The sequence below is a fragment of the Sarcophilus harrisii genome, chromosome 5 (assembly GCF_902635505.1).
Source record: "Sarcophilus harrisii chromosome 5, mSarHar1.11, whole genome shotgun sequence".
Lineage (NCBI taxonomy): Eukaryota > Metazoa > Chordata > Mammalia > Dasyuromorphia > Dasyuridae > Sarcophilus > Sarcophilus harrisii.
In genome coordinates, this window is record NC_045430.1 from 101,099,063 (window position 1) to 101,123,806 (window position 24,744).

Sequence of the window (24,744 nt, forward strand, 5' to 3'; positions counted from 1 at the left end):
TTCCATTTCCTATATTTTGTTTTGCTAGTGCTCATATATTCCTCCTTGTGAAAGAGAAAATCAGAAGAATTTGGAAAGTGTCCTGACTTGGCAACAGTACTGGGAAGATGAAATTGGTTCTCAGCCATTCACTTGCTATTTTAATCAGTATCAGAGGTAAGTTCACACTGATGTATTAATATCTGAACATTTCTATCACCTGTTCTTTTGATACTGACTTCATTTGTATCCATTATAGAGTTGCCCTCTCTTATTTCAGTGGTGCTCCAAGCTCTTAATTTTGTTGGAGTATTCCATTCAGTGACACAGAACATAAACTCTCTTTGACTGGGCAGACTACCCTTAAGAGCTGCTGTCATTGAAAAAAGTCTTCGTCCTATGACTAATATGATAATGAGCTTCAGAATTTAACCAGATTGGTCCTTAAGTGATATTCTATTATTGCACCAATATTTGAAATTTTTCCATCAGAGCTTATATTTTGCTGGGATAGTCTCCATTGGTTTAAGATTTTAATGGTGATTTTGTATAGTTGATAAAATATTATTTTCATATTAACATCAATTAATAGTGTCTTTTAGTTTAAGCATGGAATTGGAAAGACATGAAATCAAATCCAGCTTCAGATATTTATTAGCTGTTGTAATTCTAGGCAGGTCACTTAATTGCAGTTTCCCTCAATTTTCTCAGCTGTAAGATGGATATAATAATAGTACTTACCTCTAGATATTGTTGTGAGGATAGTATAAGATAATATCTGTAAAGAACTTTGCAAACTTGAAATCACATTACTGTTGACTATTACTACCCATACCATTATTATAGCTAATATTACTCCAACAATAAAATGCTTTATCATTTATTTTTACTTTTTACTGCACTAGAAAAATCAATGAATATAGTATTAAAGATCAAGGATACTTTTATTCAAAATTTGACTTTTGACACCTAATATTTGTGTAACTTTGGACAAGTTGCTTATATTCTGAAACTCAGGGTCTGATCATAAAACTGAAGACCCAGGCAATCAGTACTCATTTTAAAGTCTTTGATCATAATAAATATTATTAAAATCCATCTGGAAAATTTCATCATACCCCTTAATAATTTCATTAGTAGGGAAACAAAATTCCTTTTTTGTTTGTTTGTTTGGGAAGCAGTGTAACTGCTTTCCATTCTGTTGGAAAAAAATTTGTCTAGAAATGCGAAGGTGATCAATTTCTCCCTGGAAAGAATTTACATTTTCTTTTTGAAGAAGTCAAATATTTGTAATTTCATTATGAAAAACTGAAAAAAAAAAGAAAAAAATTTCTATTTCTTAAGTAATTTGCATTTCTAGACAGACTGAGTTTTCAGTTACTTTACTGTTTTCCATCTTTAATGATGATGTTTTCCTGGAATGCACTTGTCCTTTAAATTCACATGGCTTTTTCTCTAGAAATGCTCTCTGTCTCTTCTTGGAGAATAGTTTTCTTTCAGACCCAGTCATGTGATAAAGAGAGATTTTTAGAACATTGTTCAAATCAGTAAATTGTCCCTTAGACTATGAGCTCCCACCTAGAGGATACTGGTAATACAGTAGTTTTCAATCTGCTGATTTTTCATAATTGCTCCCATAATTGTGGATATGACCACTAGAATATACAGTTAACTGTTAGCCACAATTTTAATAGCATAGGAATTAAAGCTAATATAGGTCCCAAACAACAATTGCAACAAAACATCCAAAGATGTGTGGCTTAGTCAGTCACAACAAGAGACAGCAAGGCTTATCTCTCTTCGTAGGCATGGAAAGCAGAAGACTGATATTCATTGTGTCTCTGCTGCAAAATAGTCCTGTCTCTGCTTACTACTGCTCAGTTGTATTTTACCAGTTTCTGTTCTCTCTTCTCCTCTCTCACCAAGATTGGAGATTACTCCTTTACTGCCATCATTTTTCATGGCTGCTCTTTCCCTAAGCAGCCTCTTGGCTTTCATAATAAAGTCCTCTGAGACTAAATTATTTTCATTCAAACTATCTTGATCTAGAAGCAGTTGTAAATGAAAGCATCCATAGCTTCCTTGTTCATGATTTGTTCTCAATTTCCACTAAAAAGGTGGTTTCAAAACTTCTAAGAGAATACAAAATCCTCTGCTTCAACATCCCACTATAACCTAGAGCCTTCCTACTTTTCCCATTTTCCTACATCTAACTCTCTAATACTTATTCTTCAACCCATTCATATTGGCGTTCTTGCTGTTCCACAAACAACACCCCACTCACCCTTTTTCTGACTGTCCCCCATTCTAGAAAGCTCTCCTTTCTCCTCTTCACCTATTGGTTTCCTTTAAATCGTAACTAAAATCCCATCTTCTACAGGAAACCTTCCTTTTCTCTATGTCATTTATTTTCTATGTATCTTATTTATAGCTTGTTGGGTAGTGACACAGTAGATAGAGGACTAGGCCTGGTGTCAGAAAGACTCATCTTCATGAATTAAGATCTGGCCGCAGAAAGATATTTCCTAACTGTGTGACCATGGGCAAGTCACTTAACCATGTTTGCTTTAGTTTTCTCATCTAAAATGAGCTTTAGAAAGAAATGACAGACTACTATAGTATCTTTGCCAAGAAAACCCAAAATGGGGTTACAGAGATATCCCCAGAGCACAGTCCCTTACACATAGTTGGCTCTTAACAAATGTATATTGATTGATTTAACTGGGTTCCAAAAGATCTCATAAACCCAAAACAGTGGACCTAAGATAATAAATTTAACTAATTTAAAAGTGAAATGGTGAGTTCTGTAGCAGTCAACTACACAAATACACAATTATGTTATCTGCATGGGAGAATTTGACTAAAGAGCTAATCACATGAAAAAATATTGTAGGTTTTAAGTTGATTACAAATTAAATATTAATCAGTGTAGCCTACCAGAAAGAGAATTGGAGTTGAAATCAAAAGGCCTGGATTTGAATCCTATATCTTCCACTTACTGCTTGTGTGATACTGGACAAGTCATTTAACTTCTCTGGATTTCCATTTTTTTTTTAATCTGGGAAATTAAGTGATTCAGCCTATAAAAGTCTTTTTCAATTCAAAAAACCTTAGGATCTTAGTTACAGCAGCTTTAAAAAGCTAATGCAGTTTTACTTTCTAATAATATGGTAGTGTCAAGAACTTATTAATGTGGATATTCCCTTTGATAATGTAACCAACAAATCAGCTCCTAAGTGTCAGGCAGTATGGTAATTGCTGAAGATGAGTGAAAAAAATCTCTGCTCTCAAGCAACTTAAATTCTAAATGGGGAAAAATCCCCAAAGATTCTTATTATATGTAAATAAAATATAAAGAAAATACATATAAATGCAGAAGAATTTGTAAAGGGACAACAGTGGAAATTGATGGAGCTTTGTTTTGAAGGATGACAGAGATTCTGTGAGAAAGTTGAGGAGTAAAAGCCTTCCAGGATGGAGGATGGCCAGTGCAAAGTCAAAGAGAGAAGAGATGAAGCATTGTATTCAAGGAACTGAGAAAAAGCCCATTGATGTAGACTGTATATATAGGAAGGAGAGTTATGTATGATGAGGTTGGAAAAAAAGATTGGAATAAAGTTTTGAAGGGCTTTAAAAGCTAAACAGAAGTTTTATAGAAGCAATGGGAAGGCACTGGTAATTATATAGTGACATGATTAGATATGTGACTAAGGAAAAGCAGTTTGATAGCAATGTGTAGAATGATCTGGAATAGGATGAAGTAATAATGGCGAGAGACCTGAAGAAGAGAGGCCAAATTGCAATAATCTAGGTAAGAGGTGATAGGGCCTAACCTTAGGTGGGAACAATATGAGTAGAGAAAAGGGGTGGGACAAGAGAGATGCTGTAGATGTAAGAAAAGCTAGATTTTGACAACTGATTGAATATGTGGGGTGAGGAAGAGTGAGAAGGCAAGAATAATGTTAAACTTGTGAACCCAATAGACTATAAGAATTGTGGTTCTTTCAGAAGAAATAGAGAAGTTTTGAAAATGGAAGGATTTGAGAAAGAAGATAATTTCTATCTTGGACTTGTTGAATTTGAGATATTTCCTAGATGATTAGTTTGAAATGTCTGGTAGGCAATTGACAAAGTGGTATTCCAGATCAGAGCAGAGATATGAGGCTGAACAAAAATCTGTTTATCAGAAGCAGAGATGATCATTTTGATGCCTCAGGAGATCATGTTTCTGTGTCAGATACCTCATGGTGGCCACTCCCCTCACTTTTCAGCTTGCTTTTGTGTGTTGTCTTCCTCAATATATTGTAAGGTCTATTGAGGGTAGAAACTATCTTTCTTTTTTTTGAAATTTGTGTTTCTGATGCTGTTCTAGTGGCAGTGCAGAGAGTGGTGGGAATCTCCTTCTGGTCGATGCAGGTTCAACATGAAAGTATTCATGAACCTGAAATATTAGTGGCAAAAAAGGAAGTTGTTTTGACACTGAGAAGAGAATATCTTCACAGTAGGCAAGAATCCTGGTAGGCAGCTAAGCTCTATTCCAAACTTCTGCAAAAATATGGAGCTTAGAATTGTCCTTTATAGAAGTCTGAGGCTAAAACTTCCAGTTGAAAAGAAAGCCAATGTTCCCAGGCCTAGATACTTTGGAGTTTCAAGTCACTCAATATCAGACCCAGATCTTCCAATTGAATGAAAATCACTTTGAGGGCTTGAAAGAATTTGGAATTTCCTGAAAAGGGTTGGCATCCCCCAAAGGTCAATGCGATGGTGATTTGCCCAAGATTTCTAATTGAATGACACCTTTTAACTTGTCTTGGGAGATATGCTTTCCCAGGAGAGTCTGAGACTCTGAATCTCCCTTCTTTATAGATCAAAGAGGACACAGCTTCCAGAGTGATTATTTTACAGATTAAAGGGGACACAGTTTTGTAGTAGTCTCATCAACAATTTTTGATGTTCATGAGTCATTTGCCATATTCATAGGGTCAACAGCCATGCTTTTTCAGTGGTACTATAGTCAAGAGATGGAACCATCTGATGTTTCTTGGGTCTTCTCCATCTCTCTCTGATGGACAAGGCAAATACGGCTCAGTGGCACCCATCTGATTTCTTCTCTATCTGTAGAGAGACAAGCAAATCTTCTCCCCAAACAATTAACCTGTCTGGTTCCTTCTATTCACCACTTTCTGGATCTCTCCACATCACTTGGCGATTATCTAACGATAGTAGAGCTGCTTGCACTGGACACTGCCCTTCTGATGAGTTATAAAATCTATCTGCTGGAGCCAGTGCATCTTTATGAAAAATCAAAAAATTTATATAAAGAGCTAAATTTAAAAGTTCTTTAGGGTTACTCGTGGCTTCTTCTTTCTTTTGTTTTTGGAGGAGGGTTTTGATGTCTCTATGACAGTGAACATCAAAAATTATTGATGAGACTTCAAAATCTGCAAGAATCATTGGATTCCCTAACAAATGATGAGACTGTTGCAGGACTTCAAAATGTGAAATAATGGACAATAGATTGCTTTTGGACAATCTCTTGGTTGCTGAAGGAGGAGTATGTGTGATTGTTATTTATACACCCTCCTTCTAAGACTTAGGACCTGTATAATTCCTCATGTTGATTCATGTTGTTGGTTACATCACTACTAGCCTATGTTATATTACTATGTGCTTGTGCAATACCCTCCCCTGCTGAAAGAATGTTTATTAATGGAATATTAACTTGATAGGCTGTGAATGGCTGACCACTGGATTTTGTCTTAGCTTGCCACTTTAACTAGTGACTTGAGTGAAAACATAGAAGGCATGCTGCTGAGTTTTGCCAATGAAATAGTCATAATAGATAGAGTGCTAATATTTTGAGTGGTAGAATCAAGATTCAAAACAATTTTTGATAGGCTGGAAGTAAGGGCTGAAAAGAATAAAATGAAGCTTAATAGGAATTCATGCAAAACCTGGCATTCAGATTAAAAACATCAATTTCACAATAATAGGATGGTGGACAACTGGTCAACAGAAATTTAAGTGAAAAAGGGTAGGGAATTACTTTAATAAAATCTTAATATAAATAAAAAATGTGACCCCAAATATTAACGCAACCTTTGATTGAAGAACATGGCAGATGACAAATAGAAGAATGATATTTATCTCAAAAGAGAAAGAATTCATTAGGGGTGTCAAGATGATTTCTGAATTAAAGTAAAGACACAGAAAAAGAACTGAGGACATTTTGCTAGCTTCCAGAAACTAAAACAAAAACTATAATGTTCGGGCTAGCTTTCTGGAGGTCCTTCAGACAGGCCTTGGTATCAGTAGGATACACACCACAAGAATGGTCAAGAGTAGAGTCTAGATTCTTTATTCTGGCCTAGTTTTGATGTTAGTGCAGGAGGCATGAGAACCACCACAAGGCTGGTCAAAGATAGAATGTCTATCTTCTAGTCCTTCTTAGCCCTTATATACTTTATTGTAATTACATCATTACAGCATATGGATTATGTGTGAATTTAGAGAACTATTACATCACCATGCTAAGTACTAAGCATATATGTGAACTAGAGAACAGTCATCTCATCAAGTATACTTCTCCAAAGTTCCACCCTCTACACAGTTTCATCACCACCACCACCCCACCCACCCCTGTCATTTCTAGTGTTTAGTGCAGTTCCTGGCATATCTTTGTTGTTTAGTCATTTCAATTGTATCCAATTCTTAATTAACCTATTTGGAGTTTTCTTGGCAAAGTTACTGAAGTACTTTGCCATTTCCTTTTCCAGTTCATTTTACAGATGGAACTGAGGCATAGAATTAAGTAGTAACTTGCTCAAGAGTTAAGTAGTAACAGCTAGTAAGTGTCTGAGGCCAGATTTGAACTCAGTAAGAGAAGTCTTCCTGACTAAAGGTCCAGTACTTTATCCACTGTGTTACCTAGGTACTCCATCTGGCATTTAGTAGGAACTTAATAAATCAGTTGAACTGAATTTAATTAGCCCATCTTTGAAAGAAGAATGCCATCCATGCTTCCCTATTCAATATTATTCCTGTCCATTTCTTTCCATATATTTGTCACATGAGTTCATCCCATAATTCTGAGATTCTTCCATAAATTCTTTCATGAATGTATGTGGGAGAGAGAGACCCTTACCCAAATTAAAACCAGAGATTCTCTAGATAAAAAACAATCTTGCAAGGAAGAGCAACTCCCAACAGAGAGGAGTGCCAAGCATGAATTGCAAAACACAAGATTATATAAACCCTAACATAGAAGCCCTCCATACTCTTCTGAACTTTTCTCCCATTGGCTAGGGGAGTCCAGGCTTACATCCTAACACAGAAGTCTACCCCATAGACAAAGAATACTGGTTAATACTATACTCTTTACCTTATTAGGTAAAGAGGTTAGGTTAAGTACCTTATTAGGTACTTAAATGCTAATGAAAAGGTTGGAGTGGAGGTACAGGATGGGGAGAGACAGGGGGGGGAATGTAAGTATCTAAGATAATCAAACACCTGCAGCTTCTACCTATAGCCCAACTTGTTATTGCCAAGTCTCAAGTCACAATTAGGGCATAGGGTCAAGGTCTTCTTTCAGTTCATGTCATTCAATCTTTCCTCTTATTAATTTTTGAAGACCTCTCACCTCTTTCTTGATACATTTCCTCAACCAACTCATCCTCAGCTTCCAATCCCTCTGGGCCTGGTTTGTCCTTTTTCTTTACTGGAGTCCATCCTTGTCTTTTTAATATTCTAAGTCTAATTGGACCTCCCTCTCCAGGTTGTTCATTTTTTATCATCTTGACCAATGATGTCTATACTACCCTTGTAATAAACTGTATCACAAAGGGGAGGCAAATAGAGAGTAGTATGATTCCACTTAAAACTATCAGCAGGAACCAAAGAATCTGTTTCTACCAGCTGCCTCCAGACTAAGATCACCAAGAAGTATTAAATAGTGAGGACCAGGTCTTGAATGGGAAATGGGCCAATTTTCTGATGTTTTTGGCAATGACCATTATCATCAGTTTTCACTGATGATAGCAAGTAGATAGATTTAATTTCCCACAAACTCCACCTTCTTCAGTCAACAAGTAATCTAATACCAATCTGTCCTAGAGTACTGCTTCCATTTGCATCACCACTAATTAGATTGGGTAACCCTTTACAAATAAAGATGCCTATTACAAACAGAAATACTAAAAGAAACAGACAGAAATATGTATCTAGAACAGATAAATGACTAGTTCAAATATTCACTTATCTACTTATTTAGGATATAATGACCATATATTTTCAGATAGGACACTACAAGATCTTACATACTTGACGTGTACTTATATTTTCTACTGACCAAGAGGAAAAAGCAGGAATATGATTTTAATCAAAAACTAGTCCTTTAAGCCTCAGCCCAAGGGCACATCTATGACAGAATAAAGCATCCTTAGCTCAGTTCAAGTAATGTATGTAATTTAGGATGTAACAATTTAGGTGATTGTATGCAAAAACAATTCCACCTTACAGCCAGACTCAGGAATAATCAGGTGGGTTCTTATTTAAAGGAATATCACCGGGAAACTGAGACAGAAGGATCCCACTTAAATGGAAGCCAAGGTTGTCCTCCCAGCTCTTGCTCAGATACTAACCTCTATCTGTAATAATTCAGGATCACATTCCTCTGAATAGCATATTCTTTTCAGAGAGTGGGTTACTGACTTGATTTTCCATTACACAATCATACCTGAATTCAGAACTCTAAATAATATCAGCTACAGTCCCAAGAGATTTTATCTCAAATAGCAAGTCTTGTTATCAAAGCTTCAGATGAATTTAGCTGTCAAGGATCACATATCCTAAATAAGTATTGATTATAATCTTACATTAATAACTGTAAAAGATTCATCCTAGGAAGTTCACACTTTATTTTCATATCTAAGTAGATGGTCTTAAATTCAACATTACAGAAATCATTTCTTTAAGCTGTTCAGTAGATTGGTTAATCTATAACTAACATGTTCAAGTATTAACCTTGTTCAAAGGAACAAAAACATAGAAATCATATGATTTATTTCAACTTCTATTTTACTTTCTGACACTAGACTATCAGGGCAGCTGTTATTTTCTTCAACAGCATGATAAAGGAAACACAAATATTGAAGAAAATAAATCTACTAATCCTCTCCTAAAAGAGATCTCAAAATTAAAACTCCCAGGACTATGGTAGCCAAATTCCGAAGCCAAATTTCCAGGAGAAAATATTGCAACTTTCAGAATTCAAATACCATACGCCACAGTCAGGATAACACAAGGTTTAGTAGCTTCTACATTAAAGGATCAGAGGACTTGGAATATGATATTCTGAAGAACAAAAGAACTAGGACTATATTTAAGAATGCAGAAGTGCATATAATCCTTCAGGCAAAGACATTTAATGAAATAGAGGACTTTCAAGCATTGTTTTTGGTCAGACAATTGGAATTAAATGACTTGTCTAGGGTCACACAACTAATAAGCATTAAGTGTCTTGAGGCTGAACTCAGGTCCTTTTGACTGCAGGTCCAGTGCTCTATTCACTGTGCTATATAGCTGTCCACTTAACATTCTTGATGAAAAGATCAGAGGTCAATTAAAAAAATATGACTTTCAAATATAAGAGTGAAGAAAAGCATAAAAAGATAAGCAAGAGATAGGGTTAAAGTGTTTATATTTCTACATGGGAAGATGATACTTATAACTCATTTAAGCATTTTCTCATTATTAGGGCAGTAAGAGGAATATATTTAGATAGAGGGCAGAGTTGTGGGTTGAATATGAAGGGATATCTAAAAAAAGATTAAAGGGTGAGAGGGATGTAGTGGGAAAAAGGGAAAAACAGATTGAATGGGGTAAATTATTTCAAAAGAAACAAGAAAAAGCTTTTGGGGTGAGTAGGGTGAGAGAAGAGAGATGGTTGAACCCTACTCTCACTGGAATTAGCTCAAATAGGGAAAAACATACATATTCAATTGAGTCTATAACCAAATGAATATCTTACTCTTCTGAAAAGCAAGAGAGAAAGGGAGTAAGAGAAAGATGTGTGTGTGTGTGATTGAAGGTAGGGCAAACTCAGGCAGAGGCTTGTCAAAAACAGAATACTTGTGAGCAGACATTAAGGTAATGGGGTGGGTGTTAAGGTATCATCTTGAAAGAATTCAGGACTCACAGAGTCTATAAATCAAGCATGGGTATTTATTTGGGTTGACACTTCTAGCAGGCCCTGTTCATAAGGAAAATATGTGAACCACTGGAATGAAGCATGAGATTTATATAGAATAGAAAGTGTTAACAGGTCCCCAGGATCTGGTCCAAACCATTGCCTGATTATGGAGACAAAGTGGAGTTGTACACGTGGTCACCCTTAATGAATATAGAAAGGCCCACTGAAGGAGGCAGAACTTCAATGCAAATGACTTTAAAATGAGCCAAGATAGATACTTCCTAGGTACAGCTCTAGACAAAGTCCCTTCTGTGGTTTCATGGCCAGCATCCTATATGGATAATACATTCATTGCTAAAAATATACTTATATATGGCCTGCCAATCTTTATGAGACCCACAAAATCATTTGCTAGGGCAACCACAGGCAATGATGAACTCAAAGTTAGGTACAACAACCTCCCATTGAGTTTTATAAGTTGATAATTTTGTATGGTCTGCAAATGATAAAAGGTTTTCATCTTCACCTGTAGGTCTACAAGCAGTTCCTCATTATTTAGAAATTGTTGCTAACACAATTGTTGTTGACTCTGCTGCTCTCATGAAAGGGACAGAGAGAAAGAAAAGAGAATAGAATAAACCAGGGGAAAGGAGGAATAGGATAGAGGGAAATACAATTATATGCGAAAAAACTTTTGAAGTAAGTTTCTCTGATAAAGTTCTCACTTCTCAGTTGTATAGAGAACTGATTCATATTTATAAAAATAAAAGCTATTCCTCAACAGATAAGTGATCAAACTATATGAAGAGTTTTCAGATGAAATAATCAAAGCTATTTATATCCTTATGAAAAAATGCTTTAACTCACAATTGTCTGGAGAAATGCAAAATAAAACAATTCTGAGACATTGCTTTATACATATTAGATTGGGTAACAGGACAGAAAAGAAAAATGTTCAATGTTGGAGGGGATTTAGGAAAAATAACACAATGCACTGTTGGAGTTGTGAACTGATTCAACTATTGTATAGAACAATTTGGAACAAAGGGCTATGAAAAACTATATACACTTTTTGATCTAGCAATACCAGTATTAGGTCTCTATCCCAAAAGAGATTAAAAATAGAAAAAAGGAAAAGAACTTATATGTATTAAAATATTTGTAGTACCTCTTTTTTTTATGGTGGCAAAAATTTGGAAATTGAAATTCCCCATCAAATGAGGAATGGCTGAACCAATTGTGGTATGTGATGATGATAAAATATTATTGTGTTATAAAAAGTGATGAACAGAATGCTCTCAGACAAACCTGGAAAGACTTACTGTTGCAAAGTGAAAATGTATTATGAACAAAGTAACAATATTGTAAGATGATCAGCTGTGAATGACTTAGCTATTTTAGTAATATATGATCTGAAATGACTATGAAAGATTTATGATGAAAAATGTTATACATCCCCAAAGAAAGAACTGCTGGTATCTGGATACAGATTGAAGCATACTTTTTAACCCTTTTTTTCCTTGAGGTTTTTCCCCTATGATTTGTTTTTTTACAACATAATAACTAATATGGAAATGCTTTGTATTACTGGACATGTCTAACATATCAAATTTCTTGCCTTCTCAATGGGAGGAGCAGGGAAGGGAAAAAGGGGGAGGATTTGGAGCTCAAAGTTTTAAAAACAAATGCTAACAATTCTCTTTACATATAATTAGGGAAAAACAAAATACTAAATAAATTTTTGAAAAATAAAGGCATTATCATAAAAGAACCTACATATGCAAAAATGTTTGGAAATTGATTGGATGCCTGTCAGTTGAGAATTGGTTGAATAAGTTATGGTATATGAATGTAATGGAATATTATTACTCTATAAGAAATGCTGAACAGGCTGATTTCAGAAAAGTCTGAAAAGATGCTAAGTGAACTGAGAAGAACAAAGAGAACATTGTAAATAGTAATAAGAAGATTGTGTGATGATCAATTGTGATGGACTTGGCTCCTTTCAACATAATAATAATATAATTTGAAAATGCTATCCAGACTTTGGAGTCTGAATGCAAATCAAAGCATACTTTTTTCACTTTATTTTTCTTATACTTTTTTTCCTTTTGGTCTGTTCTTTCAAAACATGACTGATATGGAAACATGTTTTCCATGATGAAACATATATAGCATATCAAATTCCTTACTATTTTAGAGAGAAGAAATGAGGAAGAGAAAGAAAGAAAAACTTGGAATTCCAAATCTTATTTAAAAAGTGAATGCTAAAAATTATCTCTATATGTAATTGGGAAAAATACCATTTAAAAAAGAAAATACATAATTTAAATAACTAATCTTAGGGGGGAAATTGACTAAGACATAAATGAAGAATCCTTCAATCCCCCCAAAAGGATCAAGAAATAAATGGATTTACAAGTGAATTTTACCAAATGTTTAAACAATAGTTAATTTTAGTATTATATTCATTGCTTGCAAAAAACAATTTGAGAAAGAAGGCATCATATCAAATTAAAAGAAAACTGTAGACCAATATCTCAAATAAATATTGAATAAAATATAGTCCAAGTAGCATTAGTAACATGTTTTAAAAATTATATGCTATGACCAAGTTAGGTTGTTGCTGGAGATAGAGGATGGGTTCCATTTTAGGCAAGCTAAATGTAAAATTCCATATAATAAAAGTAATGAAAATTATATGATTATTTCAGTTGATAAATTCAGAATTTTTTTTTACAAAATATAATGCCCCTTTATGTTTTTATCTCAATATTTTATTTTTCCAAATACATGTTTTCAACATTCGCTTTTGTAAGACTTTGTGTATCAAATTTTCCTCCCTCCCTTTCTTAAATCTTCCCTCCCCAAGAAAGCAAGCAAGCTGATGCAGGTATGCAATCTCTTCATCATGTATTTATTTATTTATTTTAGCTGCTCATTTATTTAATGCAGGATGACTGAACAATCAATGATACAAAGATTTAATGAATTATTATAATATCATAAGAAAACAGCATGGGAAGACATAAAATTGATGCACACTGACATAAGGAAAAATGGAATATACACACAAATTACAGCAATATAAATGGAAGGAACAGAAAGAGATTGAAATGGAACATTATATAGTCATAATATTATATTCAGCTCTGAAAAAGACAAGAAAATTTCATCCCTCTCCTATTTTCTTTTTTTTTTATTAAAGATTTTTATTTTCAAAACACATGCATGGATAATTTTTCAGCATTAACCCTTACAAAACCTTGTGTTCCAAATTTCTTCCCTCTCCCCTTTACCTCCTCCCAGATGGCAAGTAATCCAATATATATATACATATTTATATAACTATCATGCTTGTGCAATCTTTTTGAACATATTTCCATATTCTCATATTGTGCAAGAAAAAAGAGAGAAGCCACAAGAAAGAAAAAACGAACAAATATAAAAAGACTATTCTTCAATCACATTTGGTCTCCATAGTTCTTTCTGGATTGTGGATGGCATTTTTCCATCTCAAGTCTATTGGAATTGTCTTGGATCATTACGTTGCTGAGAAAAGCCATCTCTTTATGTTTGGGAAAAAATTAGAAAGCATAGAAATAAATGGATATTTCCTTAGAGTAGATAGTATCTCTCTAAAATTATAACCTAACATCATCTGTTATATTCTCTGCAGGCTTTTTCATTAATTTCAGGAGTAAAGCAAGGGTATATATTGTAAATACTTTCACTTGATTTATTCTAAAAATACTAACAAAGTAAAATAAAGAAATGGAAAAAATAAGAACAGTTTACTTAGAGAACCTTGGAGATTCAAGCAAAAATTAATTGAAATAATATATAATATATACACACACACATATATATATACAAACACACAAACACACACACACACACACACACACACACACACACACACACATCTATGTAATATTTGCAAACTGATGCCACAGAGTATATAGCTTGTCTATGATCACACTGATAGTGCTTGAAGTAGGATTTGAACTAGTCTTCTGGTATTCTTATCTACTGTGCCACCTAGCTACTTCCCAAAATTATGTGAATACAACTACAAATATTATAATACAAATACATCTACAAAGCATTCCTTATAGAAGTAAAGAAATAATTAAGTAATTAATTGCTTGTGGTTAGACTGTGCTAATAAAAATGACACTGCTACCCAAGGTGATATGCAAATTAATCATCATGTCATTCAAACTGAATCAAGCATTACTTTGTAAAAATAGATGAAATAATTTAAAAACATGTCTGAAGAAGCAAAAGTCCAAGGAACTTTTTGAAGAAAAATAGTACTAATAACATTCTCTGATTTGGGATCAGATAGATCATAATTTGATTGAATTTAACATTAACCTATATTCAACTTAGACAGTGAGATGCTCAGTCTGATATAGTCCCATATGCCTTCTGTTATAATCCTCTGCCCCAAGAAATTTGAGGTAACATAAGAATCTCAAACAAGGAAAAGATTATAACATTAAAATGCAATTTTGAATTAACATTTAAAAATGACTCAGCTCTTTCCTTGACCCTTAAGTACTAAAAAAGAGTTTCTGTGATGAGTACCTTCACCTGAATTTCTTTTTATGTTGTTTTTTACTAAAGCTTTTTATTTTCAAAACATATGCATGGATAATTTTTCAACATTAATCCTTACAAAACTTTGTGTTCCAATTACCCCCCTTCTCACCTCCTCCCCTAGATGACAAGTACTCCTACATATTCTTAACCTGAATTTCAAAAGGAGACTCCCCCTTCTTTCTCCTCACTACATGCTGAAAAAATGCAAGAAAAACAAAATCCCAGTGAGAAACATGTGTAGTCAAGCAAAACAAATTTTTTTTGCACTGGCTGTGTCTAAAAAATTACATTTCAGTCTCGATTGTGTTGCAATGTTTTTCTATAACCAACTCTGTGTGTGTTTGTGTGTGTGTGTGCATGAGCATATGAACATTATTTTCTTTTGACCAGTTCCAGATGAGTTTCACACCCTCTGTTTGTGTAGATGTCTATTTTTGCATCTTGATCAGGTGAGATAATTTTTCCTAACCTTTCCTTTCCTTCCAGTATAATCTTTTTCTCCCCCTTTCCAATCACTCCCAAAACTTTTCTAATTGGAATCCTTTTATGAGTCCTGATGAAAATGGGGACCAGAGGAGTCACACTTATTTCCCTGAATTTGAATGTAAACAGTTTATCCACGTTTGGTACTTTATCATTGTACATTTGTGTTTACTGTGTCTCTGAAACCTTGGTGTTGAACTTCAAAGTTTTTGTCTACTCATCAGGATTGCTTGGAAGTTAAAGGTTCGTTTTCTTCCATAGCATTAATCACTTTGGCTGATAAGTTTTATTTATTTTTTTATTAAAGCTTTTATTTTTCAAAACATGTGTAGACAATTCTTCAACATCAACGCTTGCAAAATCTTGTGTTCCAATTTTCCCTCCCTTCCCCCATGCCCTCCCCTAGATGGCAAGTAGTCCAATATATGTTAAACATGGTAGAAATTTATGTTAAATCTAATGTATGCATACATAGTTGTACAATTATTGTGCTGCACAATGAAAATCAAATTAAACCAGTAAAAAAAAGAAGCAAAATAAAATGTAAGCAAACAACAACAAAAAGAGGGAAAATGCTATGTTGTAAACCACATTAAGTTCCCACAGTCTTCTCTATGGGTATAGATGGCTCTCTTTATCACTGAACAATTGGAACTCCTTTGAATCATTGTGAAGATCCCGTATTTTAAAATTAGTAGGAGTCTGGAGTTCAGGTTAGGGGAAAATCGTCAGTCTTATAATAAGGATCGGAGGTGGAAGAGAATCGGCAATAGCAATGTGTGCAGCTGAGTCAAGAAGCTAGCTAGACCCGCAGCCACACAACCAGCAGCTAGGAGAAAAGACCCAGGCCCAATCTCTCCCAGCTTCTCTTCCTGTTCCTCTCTCTGCCTCCACCCACCAAAATCGTCATTTCCTGTACAACACATCAGGACTTGCACAGAGAGTGGGCAGGGACCATTCTTTACCCAATCATGTATATTAATAGAGTATAGTCCAATTACTATTTAGCCTCATGTACTTGGGACCTCAGTGCATCAACTCAAATCTCAGTCCATTACAAATCATCTCATCAGAATTGATCATCATATAATCTTGTTGTTGCTGTGTATAATGAAATCCTGCTTCTACTCATTTCACTTAGCATCAGTTCATGTAGGTCTCTCCAAGACTCTCTGAAATCATCCTGCTGATCATTTCTCATAAAACAATAATATTCCATAACATTCATATGCCATAATTTATTCAGCCATTCTCCAATTTATGGGCATCCACTCAGTTTACAGTTTCTTGCCATTACAAAAAGGTCTGCCAGAAACATTTTTACACATACAAGTCCCTTTCCGTCCTTTAAGATTTTTTTGGGATATAATCCCAGTAGAAACACTGCTGGATCAAAAAGTATGCACAGTTTGATAACTTTTTGAGCATAGTTCCAAACTGCTCTCCAGAATGGTTGGATCCATTCACAGTTCCATCAATAATGTATCAGTGTCTCAGGTTTCCCACACCCCTTCCAATATTCATTATTATCTTTTCCTGTCATCTTAGCTAATTCTAAGAGGTGTGTAGTGGTATCTCAGAGTTGTCTTAATTTGAATTTCTCTGCTCAATAGTGATTTAGAGTACCTTTTTATATGACTAGAAATAGTTTCAATTTCTTCATCTGAAAATTGTTCATAATCTTTTGACCATTTATCAAATGGAGAATGGCTTGAATTCTTATAAATTTGAGTCAATTTTCTATATATTTTAGAAATGAGGCTTTATCAGAACCTTTGAATGCAAAAATGTTTTCCCAGTTTATTGCTTCCCTTCTAATCTTATCTTCATTAGTTTTGATTGTAGAAAAACTTTTTAACTTAATATAATCAAAATTATCTATTTTGTGATCAAATTCTTTGATCACAAATTCCTTCTTCTTCCATAGATCTGAGAGCTAATTTGTTTATAATATCATTCTTTATGTCTAGATCATGAACCCATTTGGATCTTGTCTTGGTATACGGTGTTAGGAGTGGGTCAATGCCCAGTTTCTACCATACTAGTTTCCAATTTTCCCAGCAGTTTTTGTTGAACAGTGAATTCTTATCCCAAAAGCTGGGATCTTTGGGTTTGTCAAACATAGATTACTATAGTCATTGATTATTTTGTCCTGTGAATCTTACCTGTCCCACTGATCAATTACTCTTATTTCTTAGCCTGTACCAAACAGTTTTAATGACTGCTTTTTTATAATCTAGTTTTAGATCTGCTACAGCTAGGCCACCTTCATTTGCTTTTTTATTTTTTCATTAATTCCCTTGAAATTCTTGACCTTTTGTTCTTCCAGATGAATTTTGTTGTTATTTTTTCTGAGTCAGTAATATAGTTTCTTGGGAGTTTGATTGGTATAGCACTAAATAAATCTATTACTTTATGTAGTACTGTCATCTTTATTATATTCGCTCAACCTATCCAAGAACACCAGATATTTTTCCAGTTGTTTAGATCTGACTTTATTTGGGTGGAAAGTGTTTTGTAGTTTTGCTCTTATAGTTCCTGACTTTCCCTTGGCAGATAGATTCCCAAATATTTTATAATATCGTCATTTAAATGCAATTTCTCTTTGTGTCTCCTGCTGTTTGATTTTGTTAGAGATGTATAAAAATACTAATGATCTATGAAGATTTATTTTGTATCCTGCTACTTTGCTGCTAAAGTTGTGAATTATTTCTAGCAGTTTTTTAGTTGATTCTCTAGAGTTCTCTAAGTATAACATCATATCATCTGCAAAGAGTGATGATAATTTGGTTTCCTCATGACCTATTCTGATTCCTTTAATCTCTTTTTCTTCTCTTATTGCCAAAGCTAGCATTTATAATACAATATTGAATAGTAATGGTGATAGTGGGCAAGTTTATCCCCATTACATATGATGCTTGCTGATGGTTTTAAAAAGATGCTCCTGACTATTTTAAGGAAAAGTCCATTTATGCTTATACTCTTTTGTGTTTTTAATAATAATGGATTTAGATTTTATCAAATGTATTTTCTGCATCTGTTGAAATAATCATATAATTATATGATTTGTTAATTTGGTTATTAATATAGTCAATTATGCTAATAGTTTTCCTAACATTGAACCAGCCCTGTATTCCTAGTATAAATCCTACTTGGTCATGGTGTATTATCCTGGGGATGATTTTCTGTAATCTCTTTGCTATTATTTTATTTAAGATTTTTGCATTAATATTAATTGGGGAGATTGGCCTATAATTTTCTTTCTCTGTTTTTGTCCTACTTGGTTTATATATCAGCACAGTGTTTGTGTCACAAAAGGAATCTGGTAGAAATCCTTCATTCCTTATTTTCCCAAACAGTTTATATAGTATTGGAGTTAATTATTGTTTAAATGTTTGGTAGAATTTGCATGTAAATCCATCTGGTCCTGGTGATTTTTTCTTAGGGAGTTGATTAATAGGTTGTTCTATTTCTTTTTGTAAAATGGGGCTATTTCAGTAATTTATTTCCTCTTCTGTTAATCTGGGCAATCTATATTTTTGTAGGTATTCCTCCATTTTACTTAAGTTATCAAATTTCTTGGCATAAAGTTGGGCAAAGTAACTCCTAATTTTTTTTTCTGAGGCAATTGGGGTTAAGGGACTTGCTCAGAGTCACACAGCTAGGAAGTATTAAGTGTTTGAGACCAGATTTGAACTCAGGTCCTCCTGACTTTAGGGCTAGTGCTCAATCCACCTGTGCCACTTCGCTGCCCTTAATAACTTCTACTTATTGCTTTAATTTCCTCTTCATTGGTAGAAAGTTTTCTCTTTTCACTTTTGAGACTAACAATTTGATTTTCCTTTTTGCTTTTTCTAATCAAATTAAATAAAGGTTTATCTATTTTGTTGTTCTTTTCATAAAAGCAATTCTTAGCTTTATTAATTCAATAGTTTTTTTACTTTGAATTTTATTAATCTCTCCTTTTATTTTTTAGAATTTCAAGTGTGGTATTTGATTCAGGGTTTTTAATTTGTTAGTTTTCTAGCTTTTTTAGTTGCAATTCCAGATCATTGATCTTCTCTTTCTCTATTTTATGTAAGTAAGCATCTAAAGATTTCCCCTTATTACTGCTTTGGCTGCATCCCCCAAATTTTGGTATGTTGTCTCATTATTGTCATTTTCTTGGATGAAATTATTAATTGTGTCTATGATTTGCTGCTTCACCCATTCATTCTTTAGGATGAGATTCTTTAGTTTCCAATTACTTTTTGATCTATTTTCCCCTGGCCTTTTATTGAATGTTATTTTTATTGCATTGTCATCTGAAAAAAATGCATTTACTATTTCTGCATTTGATTTTATTTGCTAATAATATGGTCAATTTTTGTATAGGTTCCATGAAATGCCAAGAAGAAAATGTACTCTTTTCTGTCTCCATTCACTTTTCTCCAAAGATCTATTATACCTAACTTTCCTAGTATTCTATTTATCTCTTTAACTTCTTTCTTATTTATTTTGTGGTTTGATTTATCTAGTTCTAAGAGAGCAAGGTTGAAATCTCCCACTATTATAGTTTCTTCTTGAAGTTCTCTTTTAACTTTTCCTTTAGGAATTTTCATGTTATACCACTTGGTGCATATATGTTTAGTATTGATATTGCTTCATTATTTATGGTACCCTTTAGCAAAATATAGTTTCCTTCCTTATCTCTTTTAATTAGATCAATTTTTTCTTTTACTTGATGTGAGATCAGGATGGCTACCCCTGCTTTTTTTTTTTTTTTTTTTTTTTTTAATAACTTCACCTGAAGCATAATAGATTCTACTCCAGCCTTTTACCTTTACTCCGTATATGTTACTCGGCTTTAAATGTGTCTTGTAAACAACATATTGTAGGATTCTGGCTTTTAATCCAATCTGCTGTCCAGTTCCACTTTATGGGAGAGTTCATCTCATTCACATTTATGGTTAAAATTATTAGTCCTGTATTTCCTGCCATCTTATTAACCTCAAATTATACTTTTCTCTTTTCTTTTCCCCTTTCCCTCCTCCCCAATATTTTGCTTATAAGCACCACTTGCCTCAAGTAGCCCTCCCCCTTTAGAGTCCCTCCCCCTTTGTTATACCTTTCCCTTACTATTTCTGTTTTCCCTTCTATTTAGCCTACCCCTTCCCTTTTTTCCTTTCCCCTCCCACTTTAAGGTGTCCCACATAAGGTGACAGAAGTTTCTCTGTAAACCAAATATGTCTAATATTTTCTCTTTGGGCCAAATCTGATGAGAGTAAGATTCACCCAATGTTCATCCCCCTCCTTTTTCCCCCTCAAATATAATAGGTTTCCTTTGCCTCTGTGAGATGTAATTTCCTTCATTTTACCTTCACTTTCCCCCTTTTCTGGTACAATCCCCTTTCCACCTCTAATTCCTTTTTTATATTATAACAGCAAAGATCAAATTATACTGCAGTCTCTATGTATACCCATAACAGAAATACAGTTCTCAGGAGTTCTTTTATTTTTACCTTTTCATGCTTCTTTTGAGTCCTATGGAAGTCAAATGTTTTGTTTAACTCTGGTCTCACCATCAGAAATGGAATTTACCTGTTTCATTGAATGTTCATCTTTTTCCCTGGAAAAAATGCTCAGTTTAGCAGGGTAGTTTATTCTTGGCTGCATTCCAAGTTCCTTTGCCTTTTCAGAATATCACATTCCAGGAACTTCAATCCTTTAAGGGGGAAACTATTAAGTCCTGGGTGATGTTTATTGTGGCTCCTCAGTATTTGTATTGGTTTTTTCTGGATGCTTGTAATATTTTTTCCTTGGTCTGATAGTTCTGAAATTTAGCCACAATATTCCTTGGGCTTTTAATTTTGGGGTTTATTTCAGGAGGTGTTCAGTGAATTCTTTCAATAACTATTTTACCTTCTGAGTCTATGACATCCAGACAGTTCTCTTTTGATAGTTTCCTGAAAAATAGTGTTTAGGCTCTTTTTTTCATCATGGTTTTCAGGAAGTCCAATAATCCGTAGATTGTCTCTACTAGATCTATTGTCCAGGTCAGTTGTTTTCCCAAGTAGGTATTTTACATTTTTTTTTCTATTTTTTTTTTTTTTTGGTTTTGCTTGACTGATACTTGATGTCTCATTTGAGTCATTCATTTCTATTTGTTCAGTTCTCATTTTTAGCGAATTATTTCCTTTTTTAATTTCTTTTTGTATTTGTCTAATTGAATTTTTAAATGAGCTATTTTGTTTTATGAATTTTTTTCCAATTTGCAAATTCTGTTTTTCAGTGAGTTATTTTCTTTTTCCATTTTGTCAAATCTATTTTTTTAAGGAGTGATATGTTTTTTTCCATTTCACAATTTTGTAGTGAATTTTCTTCAGATAATTTCAGTGTTTTCTTTTCCAAACTTTCTTGCAAAGTTCTCATTTTCTTTCCCCATTTTTCTTCCAGCTTTTTAAAAAGATCTTTTATAATTTCTTCTAAGGGAGCCTTGTGTGATGGAGACCAGTTTATATCACCCTTTGGAGCTTCATCTGGAGACAATCTGCTTTTAGTCTCCTCAGGGTTTGAAATCTGTTCTTCTATTTCACCAGAAAAACTATGGTTAGAGTTCTCTTTGCTTTTTTACTCTTTTTTTTTTTTTTGGCTGAGGCAATTGGGGTTAAGTGACTTGCTCAGGGTCACACAGCTAGGAAGTGTTAAGTGTTTGAGGCCAAATTTGAACTCAGGTCCTTCTGACTTCAGAACTGGTGCTCTCTCCACTGTGCCACTTAGCTGCCCCTGCTTTCTTACTCATTTTTTTAAAAGTTGAGATCTGCTTTTTGGGCAAGGGAGGTTGTCCAGTCTTCCTCTATAATAGACAGCAGCTTCCTCTACAAATGGCAGAATCTGTGCTGGGTCAGTGCTGACTCACTCCTGGTGCTGGTTGGTTATGGCCAGGTCCTGTGAAATTCTGGTGTTTCAAGGTTCACTATTTACCTTTTGTATTTGTGTTGTATGTTTTTTAAACTTCTCTGCTGATCTACTTGCTTGCAACCAGGGCAGAGTAGTGAAGGCACTGCTGTTGTTCCTTCCTGTAGAATCTCCGCTCTCAGAGCTCCCACCACCCCATTCTGCACTGCCTGTGCTGGCGTCTGTGCTCAGCATGCTTGCGTTTGGCCTGCCTCCCTCTGTGCCCATTGAAACAGACCTTTTTTGGTGATCTTTGAAATTATCTTCTGCTGGTAATTTGTTACACTCCCAATATTCATGGATTCTATCAATCCAGAGCTAATTCAGAGGCAGGATTTGGTAATTAGTCTGAAGGCTGTGGGAGAAGGTCACAAAGAAATTTGTGTCCTCTCTGCTGTCTTGGCTTTGCCCAAATTGAATTGACTGGTTTGAGATTGAAAATGGAATGTAAGAAGGCTGTATGTTGTTACCTTCTTTATTTAACTTATATGCAGAGTATATCATGTGAAATGGCAGGTAGAGGAATCCAAAGCTAGAATTAAAGTTGTCAGGACAAAGATCATTAGCCTCAGATATGCAGATAATATACTATTCTGATGTCAGAAAGTGAAGGGGAATTAAAATACTGCTTGATGAGGGTTAAAGAGGAGAGTGTAAAAACTTGGTTGACTTAACATTAAAAAAAAATAATAAAACAAGTAAGATCTTGGGTACTTACTAACCAGTAAGTACTGGTTTCATCACTTCCTGGGAAATCGAGGGAAAAGAAATGCAGGCAGTGTCATACTTATTATTTTTTCATTCAAAGATCATTGCATATGGCAATTGCAGTGACAGGCCAGGGACATATAAATGATCTCAACCAAAGTAAAGTCTGATTGTTACCCTCCTGGCCTGAGCTTTGAAAGTTTCTGACCTCGCTTTGGATCTGAACACTCACTAGTAAAGGTAGGCCTCAACTTTTTATTTTTTTTTCATAATTATAACTTTTTATTGACAAAACCCATGCCTGGGTAGTTTTTTACAACATTATCCCTTGCACTCACTTCTGTTCTGACTTTTCTCCTCCCTCCTTCCACTCCCTCCCCCAGATGCCAAACAGTCCTACACATGTTAAATATGTCACAGTATATCCTAGATACAATATATGTGTGCAGAACTGAACAGTTCTCTTGTTGCACAGGAAGAATTGGATTCAGAAGGTAAAAATAACCCGGGAAGAAAAACCAAAATGCAAACAGTTTTACATTCATTTCCCAGTGTTCTTTCTGAAACTGAGTTAGATCTTCTCTTTGTCGAAGAAATCCACTTCCTTCAGAATACATCTTCATACAGTATCGTTGTTGAAGTATATAATAATCTCCTAGTTCTGCTCATTTCATTTAGCATCAATTTATGTAAGTCTCTCCAAGCCTCTCTGTATTCATCCTGCTGATCATTTCTTATAGAACAATAATATTCCATAATATTCATATACCACAATTTACCCAATCATTCTCCAATTGATGGGCATCCATTCATTTTCCAGTTTCTAGCCACTACAAACAGGGTTGCCACAAACATTTTGGCAAGGCTTCAACTTCTGTCAGCCAGCTGGGAAGCTCTGTTTTCTCAGACCAGCATAATTGGAGACTCTACTTTTGTCTGGCTATCCTGGTTATTCCATTGCAACTTGAGCTAAGTGCTAGAAGTGAGTGGCTCCAGAGCCACATCACTTATTGTTGTTGCTGCTGCTGCTGACTTCTGAATTGCTTCCTAGCCCAGGGCTTAGCTACTTAGCATGCTATACAAGTCTCCTATCCAAAACTGGATAGTGGGCATTTTTGTGTCTCTCTTTAATTCTGGGACAGAGGCTAGTCCAATCTGGTTTGGGTTTCTCTCTACCCCAGCCTCTCCCTGGACTCTAGAGTGTTCACAAGGCTAAGGTCTTAGCCTTAGCCATCCCTATCTCAGTGTCCAAAGACTTCTATGTCTATCTTGAAATGCCAAAGGATTCACTATGGCTTTTTCTAGATTTCCCCTTTAGGTTGCTGTTTGGTACATTTTCTAGTTCTGGAGAAGTTTGTGGATGGAAACTCACTGTATTCCTAATTCTTCTACTTCCTAATACTCTGCCATCTGAGATCTAAACTGCTCACTGTCATAGGAAGACCCTAACCATTGTTTTTCCCACTTTCCTATCTGGAAAATATTTTTAAGGATTTTAGACTAGAAGAAATAGCATTCCTTGATATTTCTAGAGAAACTGAAAAAAAGTGTTAAAAATATGTTTCCACAATCTTAAGGAAAATTACGGGGAAAAAAGTAAGAAGTATGGAAAAGTTTACTATTGGAATGTATTAGATATAAACAAACTAGGAGCAATCAAAGTTGCATAGTATTAAACCTATGAATAATAATACACCATGAGTGTTGTAAAGGTCAAATGAGATAATATTTGTAAAGTTCTTTGCAAATCTTAACTATTAAAGGACCAATTTTGACAAAAGTGCCTGGGAAAACTAGAAAGCAGTCTGGCAGAAATTGGTTCTTTTGTTATTTTTGTTATT

General features: G+C 34.5%; 1 protein-coding gene across 2 annotated transcripts in view; it reads left to right on the forward strand.

Annotated features, from left to right (window-relative positions):
* KCNMB4 (potassium calcium-activated channel subfamily M regulatory beta subunit 4) overlaps positions 1-24,744 on the forward strand; it is a 228,013-nt gene that overhangs the window by 27,794 nt on the left and 175,475 nt on the right. For both annotated transcript variants that reach the window (XR_004229704.1, XM_003770931.4), the window contains exon 2: positions 29-156. Coding sequence is in view for 1 of the 2 variants with exons in the window: in XM_003770931.4 (XP_003770979.1) it covers positions 29-156 (128 nt within the window). In the remaining variant the exon portion in view is untranslated. The remainder of the gene's footprint in view (positions 1-28; positions 157-24,744) is intronic.